At 39.4% G+C, this 25,972-nt stretch overlaps 1 protein-coding gene across 1 annotated transcript in view; it reads left to right on the top strand.

Moving 5' to 3' along the window:
* Nucleotides 1-20,201, top strand: part of LOC121358110 (death associated protein) — a 52,725-nt gene extending 32,524 nt beyond the window's left edge. The window contains exons 3-4 of the mRNA XM_041476030.1: nt 15,659-15,701; nt 17,422-20,201. Coding sequence (XP_041331964.1) covers nt 15,659-15,701; nt 17,422-17,541 — 163 coding nt within the window. The 3' untranslated portion in view covers nt 17,542-20,201. The remainder of the gene's footprint in view (nt 1-15,658; nt 15,702-17,421) is intronic.
* Nucleotides 20,202-25,972: the final 5,771 nt, after the last annotated feature.

Here is a 25,972-nt window from a genome sequence, read left to right as displayed (position 1 = left end):
CCTTGTGACAGGACCAGAGACAATGGGCACAAATACAGGAGGTTCTCTTTGGACATGAGTAAAAAAAAAAAAACCAAAAAAAAAAAACCAAAAAAAACACAACGTGTTTCCTGTGAGAGTGACTGAGCACGGGCACAGATTTCTCAAAGAGATTTTTGAGTCTTGATCCTTGGAGATAATAGAAAGCTGCCTGGACATTGTTTTGGGCAGCCTGTTCTAGATTGCCCAGCTTGAGCAGGGGCTTGGATCAGATGATCTCCAGAGGTCACTGCCATCCTCAACCCTTCTGTGGTTCTGTTGTGGAGTGCTCTGTAATTACAGTTCTGTAATTTGTTTTACTCGTTTTTTTCAGTGTTGTTTGTCTTTTAGACTGTCTAGATTAGACTCTCTTAGTCCTCAAGTCATTGAAGGCAATTTTGGTTTATGAACTCTGTAAATAGTATGTCCAGAGAATAGGTCAGGAATTAGTGTTTCCAAGACTCTCTTAGGTTGAAGAAGTGATAATAATCTAAGATTGATTTTCAAATTCTGTCTGAAGTATAGTGGCAGACCTCTACTAAGAGGGATCTTAGAGGAAGCACTTGTCCTTTGTGCTGCTGTCCAGGAGGAGCCACCCAAGCAGCACATACTGGAGACTGGATGATCCAGGACAGCTATCTTCTAGCCTTTTCAGAGTATGACCTTGTACAGCCATCCCCACATCTTATAAAACATCTTATAAATTATCTGATGGGACAATGTGGAACCTGCTTTTGGTTGTCTGTACAGCTGTGTTGGTCCAAAGTGACCAGAGTTCTGATCAGTAGGCTGCCAGTGTCAGATGAGTGCCAAAAAATTATACATTCACAATGAAATGCTCCATGAAGGAGGAAAAAGCTGGTGATCTTCAGAGCGAAACAGCTGCCATGGGCACGTGAAGCTCCAGAGAGACCGCCTGCTCTGAGCACTGACCCAGCGCAGGCTGCAGTGATGGGACTCTTATCTGTGGCTTGGCATCTGTTTATGGGCACTGCTAAGTGAGCCTGAGCTGCAGCCAGATGGACCACTAGGGAAGGCACTGAAGGGCAGGTCTGGGGACAAGGTCACATTAGCAACGATGTTTGAGTTGGCCTCTGCTTGCATTGCCTGTTCTGTGCTTAAAAGGATTATGATCTTCTGGCCTGTCAAGCCCACATTTTGCACAATACTATATTTCCTTGTCATTACAAGCAAATTGTTAATAGTAAAAAAGCACGTGTGAGAAGGTGGACGACCAGCTCTTTTGCACGATCCTGTTTATGCTCAAAGAATTTGTGCTCAAATTCTTTCCATATTTTCCCTGAGGATTATATCAAATATTTCCCTTTTCTCATGCTTCTGTGACAGAGGTTCTGCAGGCTCAGTCGCACATTCTACTGAAAATTCAGAAATGGTTTCTCAAGTGCAACTACCCTACTTCATAATTTTCACTCAGTTTTCAGAGGTACAGGTGTTCCTGTTTAAATCAGTCACATTTGTGAAGGCATTAGCCCTTTGAAAAATGCAGCAGGGTATATTAATGAAAATAGCCAGAGTTCAAGTTTACAAACTGCATTTGAAACTGTTGTGGCTGAATAGGTTTCCTTAGTTTTTCCAAGGACATAAACATCACCAAATTACACCTTCCCATTGCTATGTTAAAATTTTAATTTGATCTAAAACATGACCTACCTGAAATAATTACCAGCCTTCCTGAAGTTCTAAATACACATTTGCATTAAAAAACTGCTACTGAAGTCACACCTGTCAGTCTGGTTTAAGTTTTTAATTAATTTGTTCCTCAAGATTACTATACCTAAAAGAAATGGTAACAGATGATGAAATTGCTTCATGTGCCAAGAGTGACAGTGAGATAACATGTGGTGAAATAAAAAATGAAACTTTCTGAGCGCTGAGTGGTTTGTGAGAAAGTTTTGACGGGCTGCTTGCCAGTCTGTGATACCTAGAGAAAGACAGGAATTACTTCAGGCTGGACTTTTGTATAATAGTGAATTGGCTTAGCTCGTGTTTTCTGGAGTGCTTCCATTTGTTGTTAACACCCTACTGTTACTTGAAGCTCTGCAAAGTGAATGCAGGCTAAAATCAGCATGACTTTGCCACTTCCAAGGGTGATCATAGCTCTCCCTTTGACATAATGCTAGGTAGCTGCTTGCTGTCACACAGTGTGGTCTGTCATGCCAGCACAGGCAGATACAGAGAGTGGGAAATTCACCATTCATTTTTCTTCTGTCGTGAAGAGTTGTGGCCTTCCTCTTTCACATGCCGAAGTCATAATGTTTTAATTCACAAAAGATTGAGGATCTCCAGTGGTCTGTATGGAAACTGGGCTTCAGGAAATAGCAGAGGTACCAAAATTAACCCATAAATGTCTGGTAGTTCATTACTTCTGATAGCTTATTGGTGCTTTTCATATGAGTTGCAAATCTGTCTTTTGGTGGTCTTTCAAAAGAATGGCAGTGTTCCTCATCTCTGCATAGGCTACAAAACACTTGGATAGTTTCTCCATGTCAGTAAAACTGGGGGGAAGGGGATTGGGATGGGAATCGCATACATGTGATTATACTTAGCCCACGCACACAGAAAAGGGGGAGAAGAAAAAATATTTGTGCACCAGTGTTGTGTCCCTTTGTATGCTTAACAAGATCATGGCTGAGCCCTTTGTCTGCATGAGGTGGGAAGTCCAAGGCACCATGTCACTGATACCCTGGGGTACCTACATCAAAGCACTTCATAGGCGGATCAGTGGCATCCTGGCATTGTCTTTTCGTGGGCTTTCTCTAGCCTTACTATTGTCTACAAAACAAGATAGCTTGTGCTTGACATGGAGCACATCCCTAGGTATCTCTGCTGCCCTGTTGTTGGGGCCTGGAATAGGAGCTTACACTTCCACTGTGTTTCAGGGAAATTTTTCCTGATGTGTATTGAACGGTACTGCCAAAGGAGAGGATGTTCTTTTTTCCTTCCTTTTTTCCCTTCCCCTCCCCCTTTTCCTTTCTTTTCTCTCTCCTTACAGTTTTCTTTCCTACTGTACCTCTGCCCAGTACTCACAAAACTCCTGAACCTAGGATGGATGGGCTCTCCTCTTCTTACTTCTATTTGCAGATCAAATAGCATGATTGTGTTGTGTTTTTTCTGAGCTCTGGGTTGTGCTGCTATCCCCTCTGTGTTGCATCAGGAAGTGTTGCTGTTCTCTGTAGCAGAGCTTCACAACAAAACTTGCTATTCTCCCTTAAAGCTCCTGCATGCTTTACTTTCTACTCCTTTTGATGTGCTACAGTTATGAATGAGGATTAGTGCTGTAAAATTCATGGATGTTTCTTCACAACTGGAAGTAGCTAGAAGAGATCCCTCTGATAGGCAAAATGAAATTAAACTTCAGTTTGCAGCTGGCTATTATGTAGCAGCAATAGCATTGCTGTCATCTGGGTGCCTAGGGTATGTCTCTGTGGGCTTCTTCTGTATGAAGATTTTAAATAAATATGACAGGAGCCCAATACCCTTCTGTCAATTTTAATGTCATAGCAGCAAGTACTCAGAGCAAGAATACACAAGAGAATCTGTCTCCTCTCTTGACAGTGCAGGTTAATAATAGGAATGCCACGTTGGTTAATGGGAACTTTTTCCATAAATATGGAGGATGAAAATTGGAAAATTATTTGTCCTTTTGATAAATTAAGGACATTCACTTTACACCTGCTCTTTTTGCTTTTTTGTTTTTGGTTTTTTTTTTTTTTTTTGTGTGTGGTCATAGAATGAATGGATAGGCATTTGATGTGAAAGGAGTGTGCAAACTTGTTTGTTGGTCAAAAATTTACATGTATCAGTTTATAAAATATGATCTCAGAATATAATATAAAAGGAGGATTATAAGTGAATACAAGTACAAGCACTAAGTATCTCAGACATTAATTTGGTTTCTTGTGTTCTTATTTTGAGGTTTTTGAGGTCACAGCTATCTGGTTGTTACCAAAAACCTGTAGTAATGCAGTTGTTTGGGGTTTTTTCAGCCCCAGTTCAGAGAATAGACTTTCACTGAACCACAGCTCTTTGTGTCTGAGCAGCCTCAAACGCAGTCTGGCCTCATGACTTATTTGCACCTGCCGTGAGTAGGTGCACTGGGAGTCACTTGGAGACTGAGACGTGACAACAGATAGACACCAAAAATACATTATTGCTACTTCTAGAGTTGTTGCATTCTGCTGACCTTTGCTATTCTATGTTTTTCAGCTCTCTTCTGAATAAAATATTCAAATAATACCTCTACTTTTCAGTTAAATGAAAACTAGGATTTTTTTTTTTGGGGGGGGGGGGCTCAGTTTTTTAAGATTATCTGTATTGTAAGATATCAAACAGAATGTAGAGCCTTAATGGAAACTGAGGCCTTTCTCAGATACATGCATTTCTGTCAGTATGATTTCTACTCTGTCTCACACTCTTTCATGAGATTTTTCTGATGAAAGCGGGATAACCATCTGAATCCTTTCCTGTGTTCTTTGATTTAGCAATCTCAGGGCAGTATATTTTCTGTCTTCTTCCTGAGTCTTTGATTAAAAAAAGAGAAAGAACTATAAGATCTAAATTGGTGCTGTTGTTCCTCTAAAGTATTTTTAAGACTTCTCGTTGCAAAGTTTTTCAGCTGTGTCTAGGATCATGTGAATTCAGAAAAGTTCAACTGAGTCAGGCGGTGCATCATCTTACACTGCAGCCTGGAGCAAAATTTGGTTGCTACAACTTCCATATTCCTGATATATTTACATGTGAAGTGATTATGCTGCAAGTTACAGAGATGCTTTCTCAGGAAAGCACTGACTTTGGAAATATATTATCCAAAGTCATCACATCATAGCAAATAAAGAGTTTGGTGATTAACTTGCCACTGTTGCATAGTTAATGTCTTGCAATTAAAAACAACCACAAAAAACTACTGGTTTGGGATCAAGTCCTTGGGGGCTAAAAGGCTGTTAGAGAAGGACAGGGTCATTACCTCCCCTGTACCCTCTGCCAAAAAAATACCATTGAAAAATATCCTCCTGTTCTTGCTCCTGCAGATCTTGAGCTCCCTCTAACCACTTTCTTTTGTAATGAAAACTCAGCAGGGATGTGTTTTATACTGAACTCTTAAAATAGTCAGCATGCCACACATGTTTAGCTCTGTGTCCCAGCATATTGAGGAGTCTTAAAGGTGGGAGGGAAATAAGGAAATGTTATGGAATCAAGAGATAAATAATAGAAAATACATTTTTGTAGTAGAAATAGCTCCTATTTACAAAATGTTTCTTCCAAATAGGAAAATTTTAAATTAATAAGCTCTGAGTCACACCACATTATGAAAAGTTATGAAAAGTAGTGTTTACAAATTGGTTGTGTATAGTTATTATGACAGTTGCTATTTTCACGTTTTAATTATTTGAAAATCTGATTGTGGTGATGTATGTTTTCATTAATGTTCACACTGATGTACTGGGTCTCTACATAAAAGTAAAAATTACCTGAATCATGAGAAATCTCTGAATTTGCATGTCAGTAGGCATTTACAAAATGTCCCAATTCATTAGTAAATAAAAAGCCATTAATTAAAATGCTTCTGTGTCCAAATATACACAGAATGACAGAAACAGGTTTTTGAAGCATACAGAGGAATGGTATTGTTATTTTTGCTAATCCAATCTAAGCTGATGCTTAAATAGGTACACTTTTCAAAGATGAGTAGGGTAATGATTTCTTAAGTCAGTTCCCATTGTTATGTTGTCACTTGTTAAAACATCCAGACAGTGGCCAAAGGTACTGCCACCAGGCAGTTATTTTGGAAAAATTGCTGGGGACATCCTTCAGCTGGAAGAACAGAAATGTAGCTTTAGACAGTACTGTAGCCAGAGGTGTCCCACCAGGTAGTGGATAAAGTAAAATGAGTAACTTTTAGTGCATCTTTGTTCTTTTCTGTTGTGCTGTGCATGGAAATGACCAGTATAAAATACTAGTACTAACTCGCAGCATAAAGTAGCACTAGTACTGCTGCTGCTTAATAAATGTAAGCTCAGCTGAGACTGTGCATGCATGTTTTATTTTCATTCCTCAGAGAGGCTGATCTGTTTGTCCCATAGAAGCAACGTGAAGAAGCAAAGATCTGCATCACAAACTGAAAAAATGTAGTCTAACTCTGCTCTGTATGGTAGAAGGTAAAGCTGCCAGGTACTCAGCTGCCATCCTGCAGGTGCTATGGTGCTTCTTTGAGGAAATGAACTGCTTTTGCTGTTACTAAAGCCATTCAAACAAACAGAACACTAGCAAGTGGCAGATCTAAGAGATTGAACTAGAAAAGTAGCAGTCATTCTTCTTTGATTAACAGAAAAATCACTAGTGGTATTGACATTCAGGAGTCTGTAGCTGCTTTAAGATTTCTACATCCCATTGAAATGAATGGGTATGACTTTACTACTATATTCAGATTTAACAGCACATTGATCTGTTATCCATTTGAATTGTCATGGCTTCTATTATCACTTTACAAAGCTAGACATTTATTTCACACAGAGTGAAAGCTTAGTATCTAAGAACTCCTCTTGACATCCTTCAGATTACAATGCTTTGAATCCCGTTGCTATTGATTTCCTGAAGGTTATTTTCTATGTGTTTTCATAGCACCAAGTCCCAGTCCCATTGACAGTGGAAGTTTTGCAGATGATTGTAGTAATATCTGATATTGACCTTCTAGATTAAACCCATAAGATTAATATGGAAGGGAGAAACAGCCTGTTCTGATAGTGTTCAGGGGACTGGATGTTTCTAGATGGAAAATGATTCTGCCTTTCCAACCACCACCTCTCAGCACACGCCTAGTTATGGTAGTAGAGGAATCGAGTGGTTGCTTCCTCTCAGGTCAATGGAGGTCAGCTTCTCTGTGGATAAATTATACTTCAACAAGTTCATTTAAGCAAAGATGCACCCGTGTCTGAATCCCTTTGAGAGAACTTTGTTCCTTGTCTTGTGTCGCAGTAAAAACCTATCTGGGCTAAGTGTATTAGGGACTAGGGGGTTTCTTGCTATTAAAAGTAATCTGTTAAGTTAAAAACATTTCTTAATTCTGTCTTCTGTTGCTCCTATGTGAGCTCTGAATATAAAATTGCATACTAAAATAATGTTTTCTGTGTCTGATTGACATGATTTATGGCTCCACTTGCCACTGGAGAATAGGGAAAATTGTGTTGATAACTTTGGCAGGGTTTGAAGTAAAGTGAGTTTTTGGCCAGGACCAGTCAGTTTATACAGTCTTCAGCCGTGATCTGATACTGTCCATGACCTTCCAACAACATCCTTTATCATGTTCAGACCTTCCCCAGGAGTGGCCTATTGAAATGGTCAAGAGCTTCCTCATGGTCCCTTGTGCTATGGGCATCTATTTGCTTTGTTCACATAACAGTAGGGTGCGACTGTAGAATGGAAACCATTCAGAATGTGCAGTGAGAAATTGGATTGAGAAGGCTCCTCACAGTTGCATGGCTGTGGAAGGTGACGTAGTGTTTATGCCTGTGCAGATGCCTGCATATTTCACTTCATGTCTGCACTGGTTTTGGGGATAATAACAAATTAAACTGTACTTGCTCAAAGCAGTAGGAGAGTGAAAGGTTCACATCTACTGAATGATTAATACTGTGAAACATTTGAAAGCCAGATTCTGGTTATGAACTCGTAACAGGAAAGGTAGGCAAATTTTGGGCCGCTGCTGTGTGGCTTTGAGACAAACACAGCCTCACCTGGGCAGAAATGATAAGACTTTCACCTTCTCAGCTTCCATCTTCTTGTGTTTTTCTCACTGCACTGACATCCTGTATTCCTAGTACAGCATCAAGCTATTCTTCTACTTGCGCTCCATCTTTCATCTGCTGAGAGATGGAGGAGTACAACAGTGCCACAACTGGCTCCTACATCTCTGTAGCCGAGATACTGCAGTGCAGGCCCACGGTCATGATATTTTCAGCATGGAAATGCATTGTTGTCATGGGAACATGCACAGAAATGCACTTCAGCACCTGACAAACACGTGGAAGATTTGGTCTTCTCTCCCTTTTGAACCACAGTCTTTGGTAATTTTGCAAATGCTTAAAGTCTACCTTATTTCATTCCTTATTTTAGAGTTTCTTTGGAGTTACATCACCATTTAAGCACTACTTACTTCATGTCAGTTTTCATACCTCTTTTTTCCACAGTTATGTAGTTAGAAGTTATTAAGTGGACTAATGCTGCAGTAGCTGTATGTGAAAAGTCATTGGTGTTCACTGAGAGCTAATGGAGATACTGCAATAACAGGATGGAACCTTTATAAATCAACCAGCAGTTGGAGAATTGCGGACTATTTCTAAATCCTCCGAGTCTATGGAAAAGGTGAAATACTTAAATCTTCATTTTGTGATCAGAAGGCAGCATGAAAGAGAAATTTATTCTCTGATAGCAATATCATGTACAACAATATAGATAAGAGATAGTGGATCTCTTTCTTAAATAATTTCCTTTTATGGGTTATACATTAACTAAAACAAAAGATGAATGAGAGGCTGGTGAGATTAATCAAGCCATATGCTGCAATGCCTTAATAGTGAATGTAAGAATAATGAATGTCAATCAGTTGCTATAAAATGTAATGGCCAGTCATTTGCCACCTCATTAAAAGATCAGGACACCCAATTTGCTTGTGTGTGAACAGCAAAACAAATAGTAATTAAAACTTTCTGATAGGGCATTGCATTCTCTTGGGGTGTATCGGGGCACAGCCTAAGACACGCAGACAGGAAAGTTGTATCCCAAAGTAACATCTGTAGGTATGTGTACGAATTTCGTGTGTATTTGTGTATGTATTGTGTTTCGTCAAGATTTGTCATCAAGCGGAAATGCTGCTTTTTACTTGGTTTAGTATTTGCTGCAGCACCTGGATGTTTCTGAGGTTGTTCCCTACTTCCATCTACATTAGACTCTGAGGTTCAACAGTGCCATCCTGTGGATGATCTTAAAGATCTGAAAGCTCTGGCAGATAAATGACCACAACATAATAAATTACCATAGAATATCAGATACTGTATGTCCCCATGCAATCAGCTAAAACATTTCCCTCTGGTAGTCAGTCAGACTAATTATTACTTTTCTATCCAGAAAATTAATAACCTAAACGTATTATAACCAACGGGAAATTATTTCAAGCAAGCTGATGAGCAGGGTGCTTGTTAGTTTTATTCTGTTGCTGAGAAGTATGATTTTAATCATCTCAGTGTGGTTTTAATCATCTTGGAATTTATTTTTGCAGACAATGCCAAAATCAAAGGCAACTCTGTAAATTCAAATAATCACCCCTGTAGTAACATATCTGGACATCTTTAGAGAAAGCATTAGATGGAAACTAAGAGTAGTTCATGTTTCATAACCAGAAAATACAAATTCCCAAACAACCTTGAAGATTAAGGTGAATTATTTGAACAACTGGGCACAATAATTTCAATTGCAGAAATAGAAGGGCAGGATTAAAGTATGAAATTTTGTTGACTGAAAAGGAAATTCTGCTCAGAATACTTGGGGAACCTGTTCATGGAGTGAATATCATGCCAGGAAAAAGTAAAACCCCACAAAACTTGCTGTCATTAGGGAGCAGTTGGGGGATCAATGAGTAACTGCAGATCATAGTATTTTGTATATGGTTTTCATTTTGCTTGCCTAAGTTAATTGTGAGGAAAGTGAATGGTGTTTATTCAGAAATGAGCAGGGAAATAAAAGGCAAGCTGATCAAGTGGAAGGTTCTGTTCACTTTTCAAGTCCTTGCTGTTCTGGGGTGTTGGAGGGGCAAGGGTATGCTGTCTGCATGCTGCCTTTGCCTGAAGGGTCAGGGAGCTGGGTGCAGCTCCAAGTGCTGTGCTGTAATCTCTTTGGTTTGTAGGAATTTCTCCTCTGCATTCTCCATGCCTGTCACAGAAATTGGTCCTTTGCTTTCCACAGCTATAGGCCAACTATGAGTCGCAGCATATGCCAGTGGATGATTTGATTAAAACAAGGAAGCACCAAGTCACAAACTCCAGCATTATTCTTGGATAGCTAAAAATGATGATGTAATTTGTGGTTCCAAAGTCTTTGAAAAACATGTATTTATAGATTCCATATATGTGTTTGCCAGGCTTACTTAAAAAAAGGTGATCACCAGTGATAAATCATACCATTAATTTCCATGAGTATGAATATGAAAAGTCATTCCCATTCTTTAATCATAAATATGAATCATTCCATCTAGAAGATTAGTTTAATGCAGTTTTAATTATTTAACTTTAATCTAACATATTTTGACAAAAAAAATCATCCAGTCTAACCAAAGCCTTGCATCTATGTAGTTTTGTCCTTTTTATTGTAGGCTAATCTATTTTGAATGTTGGCGTAGTAGAAATTTTGAGGTTGATGCCTTATTTTGACGAGGTTCTACATTTAGCTCTATTTTGAAGGTATCTGCTATTAATAATTTTAAATTTAGTCTTCTGCAAGTGTCACTTTCTACTTACACTGTAATGAAGGTAGATGAGAGCAATATTACCTACTCCTTTGTATACTGTATGCTAAGACTTCTTAGCTGTCTCCTTATGTGGGTTCTTTGTGCTCTCTCAGCTATTTTTTCCATCTATATTTTTTTGCTCTTGTTCTTCACTTATGGTGTTCCTGGTCTGAATACCATATTTTAATAGAGGTATACTGTGAGCTACTATTTTTACTATTGCTTTTTCTCCTTCTTTCTTTGTCTTGGTATGTTATTTTGATTTTTCTGATCACCAGTGTGCATGGGGCACTCACCTTCTGCACTGTCTGGCTGCAATGAGACCCACTTCCCATTTTAGGAGCTTTTATGTTTGTGTGGACAGCAACAATGCTTGGGGGTGTTTCCTGGTTTTGTCAGCTCTGAACAGAGCCCTTTGGTTTGGACTGCACTGTGAGTAGTGCTCACAGTCCTTCCTCCAGACTGGATCTGCTGTTCAAACTTCTGCTGGAAGCCAACATTGTATGCAATCAATCCCATCAGGTAAGGGATGCAGTGGGCAATTTGGGTGCACCAAACAGCAGAGTGGCTGGAGGTGTTCATCCCCCCCCAGCAATGTGCTCACTCTGAAACAGCTGTGAATGTGTGTCATCTCTGTGTGCATACACGCACAGCCTCTGCACGTGTGTGCACACATTCACTGCATTTATAGACAGAGATACAGTTAACTGTAAATTTCCCTGTTAAATTAGAAAACTGATTTAGATTCTCTGTTTTAATGGAGTTGGATTAATACTCATCTGCCCTATGTGTGTTTTGTAGCCTCTAGGAGATTTCACAGTAACTCCTGTGTCACTGTGTTTGTCTTTATAGTATGTCTGTCATACTTCAGTTCAACCAGTCCCTCTAAGGTGAAGACATAAGATTTTAGTATTGTTAATGCCTCGTTTCATCTAGTTAATGATCTTTGCAAGTTGTTTCATCTTCTTTGTGATTTACCTTCCATGTCAGATAAAGATCTTGTTTAAACTAAGTATTATGGAATAATAGAAATCTATTCTATTTGAACAGTCAGGACAGATGAATCCAGTAGAGAATCTGATGTTAAACAGGTGCAGCATCACACATGTAAAATCAGGGTAAGTTCTCTGAACACTTAGGTCTTAACAGATGTGTTCTTTTTCTCCATATGTTATAACAAAATAAGGATTTGCTCTGAAAGTATTGACACAAACACTAACCAGTTTTGGCAAACACAAAACTGTTGCTTACACAGTATCAGCTGTGACTGTTCATTAACTTTAAATAAATGTGTGCATTAAATAGCTGTAAAGTACATATATGTATAAACAAAATCAGTTTTTGTCAATTTTTTTTTTCTTTCTGGTTTACTGATGCCTAGACAAAGGAATGCTGCATCTTCAAAACAACATCTGTCAAAACGATTTTCATCAGATTAAGTACGTCCTCAGAACAACCATCACAGCTTACAAAGTACTGGAAATGTAGGTTGTGCTTTGTATAAAACACCAATGGAATTTAAAGCACTTAAAAGTGTTTTATAAACGTAGCAATGTGCCTGTTCTCCATTTTTGTTTCTGTTTTCAGGAAGTTCTTGGGAAAGATAATGAGTGATGTTGCAACACTGCAGTCCCAGTAGATGTCTCAGAGTGCAATTACAGAGTTATGGTCCTGGCAGCTAATCTGGGTCCACAAAAGCCCATGGTTTGGGAGTCTGGCAGTAGAGACTGAATTTATTATGACAAAGTTCATCTGTGGAAAGATTTCTCTCATTAGGAATGAAATTAAAGCATGAATCAATGACTGATAATCCAGGCCTTGCTCTGATCTGTTGAATTCTTCATTAGTATAGATGTGTGATTATATATGCTCTGGCCTGATTCTGCTTCTATAGATCATCAAAGATAATGAATAATATTACTTTTTTAAAGTTTTTCTTCTGAAACAATGTAATCTGGTAAAAATATTAGGAAAGTCAGTGGCTTGACATAGGACATAAATAGTGACACACTCAATCATGCTAATTTCTGGCCAGCTTTGGGTTTTTTGCCCTGCTACAGGATAATTAATACATGGAAATGAGCTTCCTATTAAGCTTGTGTGTCTTCTGTAAGAGCAAAGCATTTTTCCTGTGTAACAAGTTAAATAGAGAGGTAAAGCCTCATTACCGTGTGCATCTGCAGCTGATCATGGAAACCTGGGGGAGCCAGAAACAAATGCCACCATAGATCTTGGTTTCTGCAAGATCTTTGTGGATGCAGGGTAGAGGCACTTGAACTGGAAGCTGGGTTGGCATTCCCATTAGTTCTTCCATTTAAAAGCTGGAAATCTAGTATGGAGCAGGGAGGGTCAAGTCAAAAATCCATGCAGATGACAAACAAGGGGGAAAGTCAAGGAGAAAACTGTTCCAGCTGTATCTGGGAGTAGATACCATTTGCAACTCTGATTTCCTGTTAGGTTGTTCTCCGTGTGTCAGCACTATCCTAGAATGTGCCACATGAACCCTAAGGGAGGTGTTTTGGTGCCTACCACACACCTGTGAGAGAGCCCTAATCAGTGTCCTGTTTCCAAGGCAGTGTAACTAAAGACAGTCACAGAACCCATTGCATACAAACAAGGCTGAATGTGTTATGTCGTGATAGTGTCCAAGATAAATGCTTTGTGTCTGAAGAATATAGTTTTTACTAAGAAAATGGTACTGCTGACTTTCTTTATAAAGATATGCTGACTGCTTCTGAAGCATAAACCTCAGACTGGATTTTACCTTACCTGAAAATGACAATGATCTTTACAGGATCTTCTGCCTAATTCCTGAGACAAAAAGAACATACAATTAAATTAAAATAAGTACAGAAATCTGCCAAATATTCTAACTCTATCCAGCTCTATCATGTCCTTGGGAGACCTAACACTTGCAAGTTTGGGCCCTGTGAATATTAACAGCATGACATTTCAACGGGAGACTGGGGTTTCTGAGAAGATTTTTGCAATTTGCAGTGGTAAAAAATGTGTTTGGAATGACCATTATGCAAGAGGTTCCTTCTGGTTGTCACTTTTGGCCAAACCCATGGAGCATTGCACTTGTTTTTAAAGCAAGAACTATGAACCACACGGGTTCATAATAATGAACCTGTAAGCAGGTAATACAGTGTGGTAGTTGGTGAACAGCTCGTGGCACATTCAGCAAATACAGGCTCTGTTGGGGAAATGTTGATTTGAATTTCATGCATCATCCAAGCATAATGAACAATGAAAGGTCATGTTAAGAATATTTTTTTAAAATCCATCTGATCTGACTTTTTCACTTTCCAGTATTGTTAATAATACAATGTCAAGCAAAAAACAGTTTCTCAGAGTGTGACTAAAGCCAGATTCCATGTGTAGCTGAAGAATAAATTGCCATACTTTTTTTTTTTTTTCATTTACTCTTCATTTCCTTTATAATGTCATGGTGTAAGTGTGTGAATTGTACCTTGAGCCACTGCAGTACATCTGTATTTTCTCAGTCAGAGTTATTTCTTTGAGTTTGTTGCTCAGCATCCAGTAAGTCTCATGCAGACTGTAACATACTAATTGGCTTAGTATAATTAGAATGAAATGGAAGTGTTTTGCTATTGATCTTTGCTTGTTATTTGCTTGTACTGACAGAGAATTGGATTGAAAAAGTCTAATACAACTATTAAAATGTTATTTCTCATGGCAGGAAATATCACTGTTATTCTTCCATGGAAGTATTTTAGAGCAGAACTTTCTTCCTTTCTCCTTTTTTTCTAACCTTGTCTTTCTCTTTCTGACTTTTAAAAAATTTCTAGGAGGGATGCTGAGCCTTGTTAAATAACCAGGCTGTTCAGAGACTGAGTAGCAATACCATGACTTAAACAGGGCTCAGGCAATATTTATAAGTTCATTATAACAAGTCTAATACTGTGCTGCTTGTTATCTTAACTTCACACAACATCATGTTAATAAATTTTTACAAGCTGTGTAGTTGTAAAGTGCACTATAGTAATCACTATCATTCCTAAGTCATTTGATTTGTGTATGCTTTGTGTTATTCCAGCCTTGTGAGCTGTAACATCTCAGGGTAGAACCTTTCTTGTGGTCCAGGTTAATGGAGCTGCTCTGAGTCCTCAGTTACAGATGTTCTCAGGCGGAGGGACACCTTCAGCTCCCCACTCTGCTTCCCTCTGCAGTGCCTCAGGTTACATGGTTTTCTTACAGGAGAGTTACCCCTGTTGTGGAGATTTTCTGGAGCTCCAGGTCCCAACCCTTCTGCAGACTCCATGCATGTGTGGTTTTAGTTGCCCAGAGGCACTGAGGTTGCTGAGTGTCTGTAATTCAGACACTGGCAGTGCCAGCAGGGCGAGCAGTTGACATGGCTGTGCTGTGGCCTCCAGGTAGAGGTGCTCAGTTCAGGAGAACAGTGACCCAGGGAAACCAGTGGCTCATGCTGACCAAGATACAGAGAGCTCTGGCTGTGGAGAATCTCTTCCTGTTGGTGTGGATGGAGGGTCTGCAAATAAAGAAACCAGGAAAGGCTTTGCTTTATGTTTTTATGTTTTTTAATATTTGTTTGATTACAGAGACATCTCTTGTAATAGAGTAGACTACCTGCTTGAAAATCTGTGATTTCAAGTACAGTGTGTTGCTCTTTCTGAGACTTAGAATCCTCATTCGTTCAATTGACAGATGTGAACTTGAAATTTATTTTCTTCTCTAACACAGCAGTGACTTTAGTCCAGCTACAGTTTTCTTTGTGCAATACAAATACACCAAGTCTAAAGTACTGCTGGCAGTTTATATGCAAAATTAGAGGATTAAGAAACCAATGCAAACAAAGACTGCTTTAAGAAGCAGTATTGTTGGACTAGCCTCTTACTGCTGTCACAATCAATGTGAAGTAACAGCAGCCAAAACCTACAGATCTGGTTTCGTCTGCAGTAAGTACTACTAAGGCAATAGTCATTTGAAGAGGAAATTTGTCTTGTCTATTTGAAACATTAATCAGTTTCCAAAAATGCCACCTTTTTTTTTTTTTGTGTGTGTGTGTCTGTTGTATATGTGATTTCCTGTTCATTTTTACCTTCTAAATAACTGATACAAATAATCTCTTATTTTTTTCAGCCCACCTAAGCCAGCAGTGTTCATCTCTGGTGTCATTGCTAGGGTAAGATTATCAGTAAATTTCTCTCAGTCATAGTGAAATTACTGTAAGCTTTTCAGAATTACCTCCAATCAGAGCAAAATTAATCTTTTTCATACCTTTTCCTCTTTTGTGAGAGGAGGCTTTGTGTTTTCCATATTCGTGTAAGTCCCTTTGAGCATTCTTTCTGGGTTTGTGTGAAATTGAAATTATTCATTGAAATTATTTCCACCGTTTTTCTTTCCATTTTAGCGCTTTAAGTTTATTGGATTATCTTTTTATATCTAAGCTAGATATTACTGTATTCATTTCCTTGGGAAGAGGCTGCATATTAAACTGCTGCTGGAGCTTGATCTGTGATGAAGGGCAACCCTCCTGCCTGTAAGGTTACATGCTTGAAGATAGTGTGTTTCAGCTGCCATATGTGCCTTGAGGTACTTGGGATTTAGGGTGTTGTTCCCTGGACTTTAAGAGCAGGCAGGACCTGTAAATCCTTAATATTAACTGGCCATTAATCATGTGATCAGTAATTCATGCATTGTGGCAGGGTTTTTGTCATGGCTTTGTGTGGTGGTCACCTTACATCACTGGGGGTTGTAGTGTGGTTTACTGTAAGATGCTATGCTTGTGTCAGATCCCATAGGAAAGAGTGAGCTGAATGCAATTTTCCTAAGCCCATAAGGAATGGGCAATTGGCAGCATCAGGGGAGAGAAGGCAGAAAATGTCGAGTCTGAGGAGAGCAGATCTTTGAACACTGGAAGCAAGTTGGAGTCGAGAAAAAAATAGAAAATGTAACAAGTTAACATCCCGATTAAAACGAAACCAAAACAAAACAGTGTAAGGCTGTTGCCCTGTGAGCCAGTGGATTGCCAGAGTTTCTGGCATATGATATGTTTGTCCCACTTTCTTAAGGGGGAAGTCGTGGTGCTATTGTCCCGCTGTGATTGAGCACTTAGTATTTATATGATAGTATTTGTTTCCTGTTGCTTTTTGAAAGCCTCATGGGACTGACCCTAGAAATGGCAATGGTAAATAGGTGACATAAGGGTTACACCTGGACTGAGACTGCCCAGCAGCAGCCCCTGAGAGCTAACATAGCAGACCTGGTTAAAAGAGCATGTTAAACTTAAAAGCCAGCCGTCCCTAAGATTTGAGTCATAAGTAGTTTTAGATCCTGCTTTCTTCCTAAAGAACTGGCATTGTTTAGCCTGGAAGAGAGAAGGCTTTGGGGTGACTTAACTGCATCCCTCAGGATGGAGTCCTGAGCAGCCTGGTCTAGTGGAGGGTATCCCTGCCCATGGCATTGATGTTGGAGCTGGATGATCTTTAAGGCTGCTTCCAAGCCAGGCCATTGTACAACTCTGATTCCTACAGCAGGCTTTTTGTGCAGGTATTTTTCATGCTGCCTTACCTTTCTTTTAAAATAGTCTATTCTTTCTAGTGGCTTCTTGGAAACCAAACACATCTGAAGATAGGAATATTTTGATTTTTTTCCCTTGGGGACACATTAAGATACCATATTATTGGATAGTGTGTATAACTGGAAGAAGTGAAGCTTGTGTAAGAAAAATTTTGAAGTTGGCTAATAAGAATAAAAACACAGAATGTGTACAGGGGGACCCCACATAACATGCAACACTATTTTTCATCTGATTTTCACATTTTTTAGAATTTACATCTATTTGAACTGGAAAGTGCACTTTTAAGATTCCTTAAACTTTTCCTGCTGTGTTCTTCAAACAGGGTGATAAGGACTTCCCTCCAGCTGCAGCTCAGGTGGCTCATCAGAAACCACATCCTTCTGTGGAGAAGCTTCCTCACCCACAGCACGTCAAACAGCACATCCACCAGCCTCGCAAGTGAGCTCCCCATCAGGATCTCTGCCAACCTGCTCCCAGTGGATGTTTTCAAGAGAAGATAAAAACCCTTTAGTATTCACACTGTCAAATCTGTAAAATTGACATCTAATATAATATGCTGTTTCTTTTACTTTAATTCTCAAGGGTTAATAAGAATGAAGACATTGTTCAGTTGTTATCCTAGATGGAAAATTCTGTACTGAGTATTTGCTGATCAGGGGTGCTTCTTTATAAGATTTTCTTATTGCCAAGATAAAACCTTCAGTATGAATAATATGATTAATGGGCCTAAAATTTATACTTTTAGTTGTGGACTCACATCAGCAGATAGTTTAGTTAATGTAGTTTTTATGCTAAGCCAGTAAGGAAGAACAGCCCTTTTGTACTGGTACCTTTACTGTCTGGAGGGAGTTTGTTGGGTGTGTTGAGACAGAAGTCAGTCGTTATCTTGATTATGTAGAACCCTTGCAGCCTTCAGTATCCTACAGTGCTACAGCCCAGTGCCCTCTGGATTCAACCAGGGAGATGATGATAGGCCCCATACATTCTCAAGTAGGCAGAGATCCAGCTGAATCTTCTTTACACCCCTTTGCACTCACACAGTCTTGCTGAGATTTTTCCTCTGGTGGTCTGTAGGAATGGAGAGGAGAGAGAAATCAGAATTACAAGAACACTGCTGCTGTAGACAGCTCATTTGTAATCTCATGGGTCTTACTGGGGGCTGTATTTTTGAGGTGAGGATTTCACATTCCAATAACAAGCTGAAGGAGTTAATGACCGTACGTATTTAACTTAAAATGTTGGTCAAAATCCTTTTTTTAATTTAGAATTGGAGATCACCTTTTTAAATTGAGGTACCATTAGTAAAGATGTTTATGATCCAATCTCCTTTGCACATAATTTTTTTTCCTAATCTTCTTATTCTGAAATACAGTAGGGATATGAGGGAGTAAAAAGAAAGTTTTTCCAAACAGAGCAATCATTTTATTTTTACCACATAATTAAAACATTTGATTTCTCAGTTCAAAATCACTTAGCTCTATCATTTTTCTTCTGTAACTCACCTCTGTAAAAACCAGGAAAAAAATTTTGTACATTCTTCCTATTTTAAAGTGTCTTTCTGTTTTTAACTGACTATAACTGCAATACAGCCTATGGTAGCCTCCAGGTTTAAAAGTTTCTAATGATGTCAAAAAAGTGGGAGCTAATGTTGCAGCCATTCACCTGGCAAATCAGTGAGATTTCAAGGTCACTTGGGGCTTTACCAGTTCATTTATGGTTATAAAACAGTGAGGAAAGTTTAGAATTTTTTTTTAATTCTGCAGATTTAATAATTATTTCCTGAGTAGCTGATTTAAAACAACAGCAACAAAATAATGGGAAATATGGCCCATTTCACAAGTGGAACAAGTCCCTTCATGTGGGTGCAAGGGACCTGACATTTCCATCTCTTTCTAGGCTTGAAATGGAAATGATGTTTTACAAACTATATGCATGGACATATTTATTCTAAACCCAAGGAAGGATGTACAATCTACATATGCAGTCCTTATTTTCAATTTGATTAGAAACCATACTTGCCTTAAGGAACGAGTGTTGTTTGTAAGAATTATTCTGTATTAGAGTATGCGTAACTTTTCAGATCTGCTTTCTGTTTCTGATGTCAGTACAGCAGAGGCCTTGTTTGTAGCTGCTTATGAGTGTACAAGTGGTTCACACCGGAGCAGCTCACTCATAGGGGAAGCATTGTGAGCCTCTTGGAATCTCTGCAGGAGATGATTTGCTGGCAGGAATGTTTGCAGACGCAGGACAGAAGTTGGTTGGTGATGCAGCCGGAGCTGTCCGTGTGCGGTGTCAGATGGAGCAGATCATCGCCGTCACTTCTGGTACCTGCTGGCCTGAGAGGGAGCTGGGTGGGATTCAGCTCTGCCTCCTGCTGTGCCTGCATCTGAAGCAGTGTCTAGAGCTCAGTGTAGTCAGTGGTGGTGCAGTCAGGAGAGTCAGCAGAGCTTAGGTATGGCATCACTGACCAAAGGGAAGAGTCTTTCAGGATGAGCTGGATCACTCTTGGCTTCATTGACTGCAGTGGAAAACTAAACCTCAATGTGGAGGCACACAGTGAGGTGGGGCTGGGTACCTCTGCTCCCTGTCTTGTAATAGGTAGAAACAGTTTTGAAAGCCACACCACATCTCCATTCTGACAGTAAAAGTTAGGAGCATGGATGCTTTCAAATTGCAAACTACTGCTCCTGGTTATTAATGCAATATACACAGTATATATATAGACAATACCTGATTTTTGTCTTTGATTACTTAGATAGATATGTAAGTTTGTACAATGAAGTATGGCTCTTAAGATAGCTTTAGTGGCTTTTAGAGCACAGAAATTCATATATGGTTAGAAAATGTCTCTGTATGAAAGCTGTATATTGTTGGGAGGTATCCATGTTTATACATAGATGTCCTTACCAAAGCATTACCTTTTCCAAAATAATCATAACTGGTGAACTGGATTTCTTACTGATGGTTATTGATACTTTTAAAAGATGTTGCAATAGCATATAAGCACAGGAGATGTTCAGATGTTACCTTGAAATAACTGCAAAAGAAATTTGCTGTAATTGTCAATGTGGCAATAATGCAACAATAAAGCATGAAGTTGTATATTGGGCTCTTTTTTCTCTATAAGTGCAGTGTAAGTCAGCAGGGTGCAGCTTTGTGGCATTTATGGGATTTTATTACAGATTGCTGCATGACTAATCAACATTTTATAGATAGTGAAATTTATTACGAAGTTTTATGACACAGTGGATGAGCTGTTTTGAATAGTCCAGTCTCATGTAGAATAAAAAGTAGATACTGCCAGCTAGAATGGGAGTTGCTGTTTTCCACTATGAAATTGGAGATGCTCGCTCAGCCCCTGTGAAGCTAGACAGTCTAACCCTGGTAATAAACCAGGATGTTAAAGGAAACTAAATATAACATTTTCCATTGCTTTGCAAGTTGTAGTCTTTCAGAAGCAGCAAGTATTGTAATCAGAAGAGGTGGCAAGCTTTTCATAAAGCTGCAGTTTACACAGTGCAGGCCATAACACAAGCGATTTGCTGAAGAGTATGGAGAAATTGCTGCAGTGTTTCTGGGCCCATTCTGATACTTTGTGCATCCCGTGTTTAGTGCATGTGTGATGCAGCAGATGTGTGTGATGCAGTGCACAGGAGATGGCTGCTGCCCTGGGACTCTGCGCTTACATGATCACAGAATGGTTTCGGTTGGAAAAGACCCTTCAAGTCATCGAGTCCAAGCGTTAACCCAGCACTGCCAAGTCCACCACTAAGCCATGTCCCTAAGAGCCACGTCCATACATCTTTTAAATACCTCTGGGGTGGTGACTTAACCACTTCCCTGGGCAGTCTGTTCTAAAGCTTGACAACCATTTTGGTGAATAAAGTTTTCCTCATATCCAATCTAAACCTCCCCTGGCAAAACTTGAGCCCATTTCCTCTTATGTTGTCACTTGTTACCTTGGAGAAGAGGCCAACTCCACCTTGCTAAAACCTCCTTAGAGGTAGTTGTGATGAGCAATAGGGTCTCCTCTCAGCCTGCTTTTCGTGCTACATTATTCGAAAGATATCTTTCATTAACATTTTGGGAAAATACACGTGCATGATGTCGGGCATGCTGTTGATTGCATTGTCCATTGTTACTCCAAATTTCATGGCCTTGTTACCAGCAGTACTGCAAATGTTGTTAGTAATTAGAAATTATTTACTTCTGTGTCAACAGTATGATCTACCCTTTTGTCGCTGAATGCCTTGAAACAGAAGTCTTGTACTTTTTTCCCCAGTAGTGTGATCACTGTATGCTCCTGGCTATTTAATGAAAATACTCCCAGCAGTTTTCCATACAAACGTGAAAGAAATGAATGGACCTACGTTTGTATCCCTTTGGAATAACTTTACTCTGAATACTTGCCATCTTCATAGGGGAGGGAGGTGTGGCTTTATAAGGCACTTCTTGTGTCCACTTCAGATTTGGGTACATTAAGTTTAGAATTATATTTAAGTCTAGGCTAATGCCTTAAGGTGCTGGATTAATACACATAATTGCATTTTAGAAAATGTGGGGATGTCAGTATGGGTGCAGTTACTTTTGCAACAGGGGGATATGTTGCTGGTCAGAGGCTGCAATGATGTAAAGAATCAAGACAAATCTCTGTTTTAATTTAAATTCTTTGCACACAAACCTCTCACAAGATAAAGACATTTAAATACAGCTGGTTACAGCTAATGTTACCTGCTATATAAGGATGCAGAGGGATGCAGGTCATAATGACTGGCTGGCTCAAGAAGAAACTGAGTCAAGTCTGCAGCAGTAAATCATGGGATTTTTTCAGCAGATGGGTAAAATAAAACAGCATTGTAGCTGTAACCTTTGGTAAGTGCTGTGCGTGATTCTATTATATAAAATTAGTAAAGGTAGTTTCTTAAGAAGGTGGAGTTTTGTATTTTGTTTGTCTCTGTGGTTTTGGGTCTCCTTCAAGAATGTGCCTTTATTGATTTTCTTCATCCCCTATCAGAGAAAAGACTGCAGCTAGTGTATACTATTCCTTGAATCATAAAATGGAAGCACTAGCATTGAGATATGAGGCCTGAGAGGAGAGGTAGAGTGCATTGTATTTGACAAAGCACTTTGTGAACAAAGCAGTAATTTCTATTGCAATCACTGTTTTCCTTCCCTTCAGAATGCTGATCAGAGGCAAGAGAAATAATATGATAGCCCTTTCTGGGAATGGAATTTATTACTATTTGGAGCTCACAGGCATGCATGGTTGCTGATGATTTTTTGTGAAACACAGAATGCTGTCAATGACAAAACTGAATTTAAGGATACTAAAGCCATGGCACGCAGAGATCTTGCAAGTGACCTTGAAAGAATCCCTGTAGCATAATCTCTGCTGTCCAGCTTACATTGGAGGTATTTTTAGAAAACGTGAGTGCCTGGCATTCTATAGGTCACTCGTAGCTTTAGGAAAAGAAAAGCATTAGTAATCTACAGTGATTTTAAGGATTATGAAAATTGGTTAGCTGCTAATAACACTGCAGCTCGCATCAGTATCAGTAAGGTAGCACGGTGTTACCTTCAGTATAGTGTCACATTGTCCTGACTAAAGCTGGTTCAGCATAATGGTCTTTATCCTCCCTTCTGGCAGAGAAGCAAGTAGCAGGTTATGAAGGTGTGTGAAATGGGCTCTTACGAGCCATGTGTGGTGGCAGCTCAGGTGTCAATGGCTATCTGATACCAGGTGAAGATGGATAGTGGCATCACTTTATTAGAGGAGTGAGTGAACTGGAGAGCACAGCAATGAGACCACAGTTTCCAAATCACAGAATACTCTGAGCTGGAAGGGACTCACAAAGACCCAGTGAGTCCAGTGAAGTGAATGGCCCCTGGGGGATTGGACCCACAGCCCTGGTGTTAGCACCATGCCCTGGCCAACTGAGACCCTCAGGGTCACAAAGGAACCCACTTGGCTTCTCTCTTAAGCCAGAAGTGCCTTTTAAAATATAGAACAGTGGAGTTAGTTAAAATGAAAAGCAAGAGTTAGCCATTTATTTCTGTATGCTGGTAGCAGCTAAAATGACAAATATCTTCTCATGTTTCAGGTGTGACTGAAACCACATATTCAGTGCCTTTCAGAGTAAAATTGCACCAAGTGTGTCAGTGTTTGGGTCTGAAGGAAGAGAGGCATCACCTTTTTCCTTGTTTTATGCTTACTTGTGAACCTAATGTTCTGAATGTAACTGATGTAACAGAAAACTTCACTTGGTATTTAAAAAAAAACCAACTTTTTTCTGAGCCTTATTTCTAAGATGAGATGTGCATCTCATCTTAAGCTATATTTAATTTTTCATATGGTATGTCTGAGGAAGATAAAGGTTATCTGGCTTTGTCTCTTGAAGACCACCAGACTGGGGCGCATGCCAGTGGAATGTTGCACACTTCATTTCACTTTCTGGTGTATTTAAATCAGTGGTGAACAGGAGCTGTGATTAGAGAAGTAAAGCCTCAAATGTTAAAAGTAGAACAGTAAATGGATCAGCACAGAAGTGGATTCAGTTGTGCTCTGTAAAGCTGTTGTTAGAGGATGATAAGAGAAAAGAAGCAGAGCTCTCATATTGTTTCAGAACTGTACACTGGCCATTTCTTATGCTGCTTGGTGACCTCAATTCCCCATGCCTAATTACATACTGAGAGGACAATTCTTTGATTCGTAAATCTACATGTCCTTGAATCTTTTTTGCATGGAAGTGGCCTTTAGATGAGGGAAATCTGCAAATGCAAATACATGTTAATAAATTCTGGTTCTTCTAACCTGCAAGGTTAAGCATAAAGAAATATATGTTATCTCTCTTCACTGCAAAAGGCAGGCAGCATATATGTGGATATAGGATGTAGAACTAAGACATACTCTAGTTGAACTGAGACCTAATTAATATTCATGTGTGTGTGTTTGTGTATGTCCCTACAATGAAAGAACAGTCTGTTTTAAAAACTAGGATGTAAGATTTCGTTCATCCCAGAGGTATTAAGCAATGGGAGATCAGATTCTTTGGAACATGCAGTTTGGGTGAACACCTTTAACATCCTTTTTGCAGGTAGCTAGTGTTACATCTGAGTTGCTAATAAAAAAGACCCACATCAGAAGCTAATTCCTTACCTAATTCCTTCCCTCTGGACAAGAGATAATGAATATCAAATACAAGAATTCTCCTTTTAGGGCCTGATTTATTACCCAGAACGTAATAAACATTAGCCTGCTGCTGATGTGACAGTTGTGACAGCTGGAGGGGTTTGGAATGAAAGGCTGAAGCCTTAAATAAGCCTGTCAACTGAGCTTGTTATGAGGATCTTGGTTAAGGTCCTCGGTTAAGACTTTGCTTTTTGTGGCCCCAAAGAGCTCCTACAACATCCACACTGAAAACTTCACCGTGTTAGAACTGTGCTTTGCATGCTGATGACTGGCTCGCCACCAGCCAGTAGCGGCTAAGGTAAATACTTAAAGAAAGCACTGAGCTTGATCTGACTATTTATCATGACCCATAATATTCCTCTCCCCTAGGTGCATATGTTTAGTTTGTTTATGCATCTCGTTTTGTTCCTGGCTGTCGTGGTGTGCTCTGTGTGTCACTCTCTGATGGCTGGTCCTGTACAATGGGAATGACTTTGTTAGTGGGTGCAGGATAAAAAAGAATCATAAAAGGCAGAATCTATACATTAAAAAGTATGGAAAATGTTACCAATGCCATCTAAGCAGATCTCCCCTGGGAGATTTAGGATTCCTACAGGTGTAGGTTCCTGCAAGGCAGGTTATTTTCCTATTCCATGCAGGCCACCCGTCTTTTAGAGGATTTCTACTTTGTGTTTATAGTCCTGTTAACTTCAGTGATACTTCCCAAGGAATTAAGGTAAGTTCAGATTTATTTTGCAGGACTGGAGAGTGAAACTAGGTATTTTACATGAGGTAGAGACCTCCAAACATCCCTCTTTTCAAACACTGTAACTAACACTTTTCTATCAGCCTAAAAAGTGCTGGAGAAGACTTGTGGGCAGATCCTTTCCTTTATGTGAGTTGTATTTGTGGAGTTCTGCAGAGGAATGCCGGTGTTACACGGCTGTGTCCCATCTTCAGTTCTGCAGCTTGGTCACTGCTAAGCCACTTTTTAAACATTGATTTCTGGGCTTTTTCCTGACTCACAAATGTGTTGTGAAGCTCTGGCTTCAGGGCATGAAATGAAATTTGTCATGCAAAATATGACCCTAGACTGTCATTGTGTAGACCCCATGATTTCAAAAATAGGGACTGGAATTCAACAGAGCTCCTTGGAAGAAGGAACACAGGTCTGTGCAGTGCTCCTTGCTGGAACAGCAAGTTTAGAAGAAAAGATTATATGAGAATATGAGTTTATGAGTTCTTTTGAAAACAGTTGAACAAAATGGTTCAGAGTAAATTAGCTTGTGAGATAGAAGGGAGGAGGGAACCACTGTTGTAACACACAACAGTATGTGTACAACTAAACATATACATGTTGTATAAATCAGTATACTTGATTTTAATAACTAAGGGGAAAAGATCCTAATTTTTCATATACTAGTAAACAAGTGTACAGTCTGTTTCAGCAGAAACAAGCATAAGCACAACCACAGCCCCTTTTTGAGGAATGATATAAACATTGTATATAAATGTATATTTTAAAAATTATATCCTTTGTTTATTTATAAAAGCAGTCTCAGGGTTACTGCTTTGCAGTTTCTCTTTTACTTACCTGTTGCTTTGCCTATAATCAAACAAGATTGCAAAACAAATGGCAAGATGTCAGCTCAGCCTGCAGGTGCTATTGAAATGCTTTCAATAGTCAGAATCAAGCAAGAACTTC

The sequence above is a fragment of the Pyrgilauda ruficollis genome, unplaced genomic scaffold (assembly GCF_017590135.1).
Source record: "Pyrgilauda ruficollis isolate IOZ18807 unplaced genomic scaffold, ASM1759013v1 scaffold37, whole genome shotgun sequence".
Taxonomy (NCBI): Eukaryota; Metazoa; Chordata; class Aves; order Passeriformes; family Passeridae; genus Pyrgilauda; species Pyrgilauda ruficollis.
The sequence above is the reverse complement of the archived record's forward strand: the minus strand, read 5'-3'. Positions and strand labels throughout refer to the sequence as shown.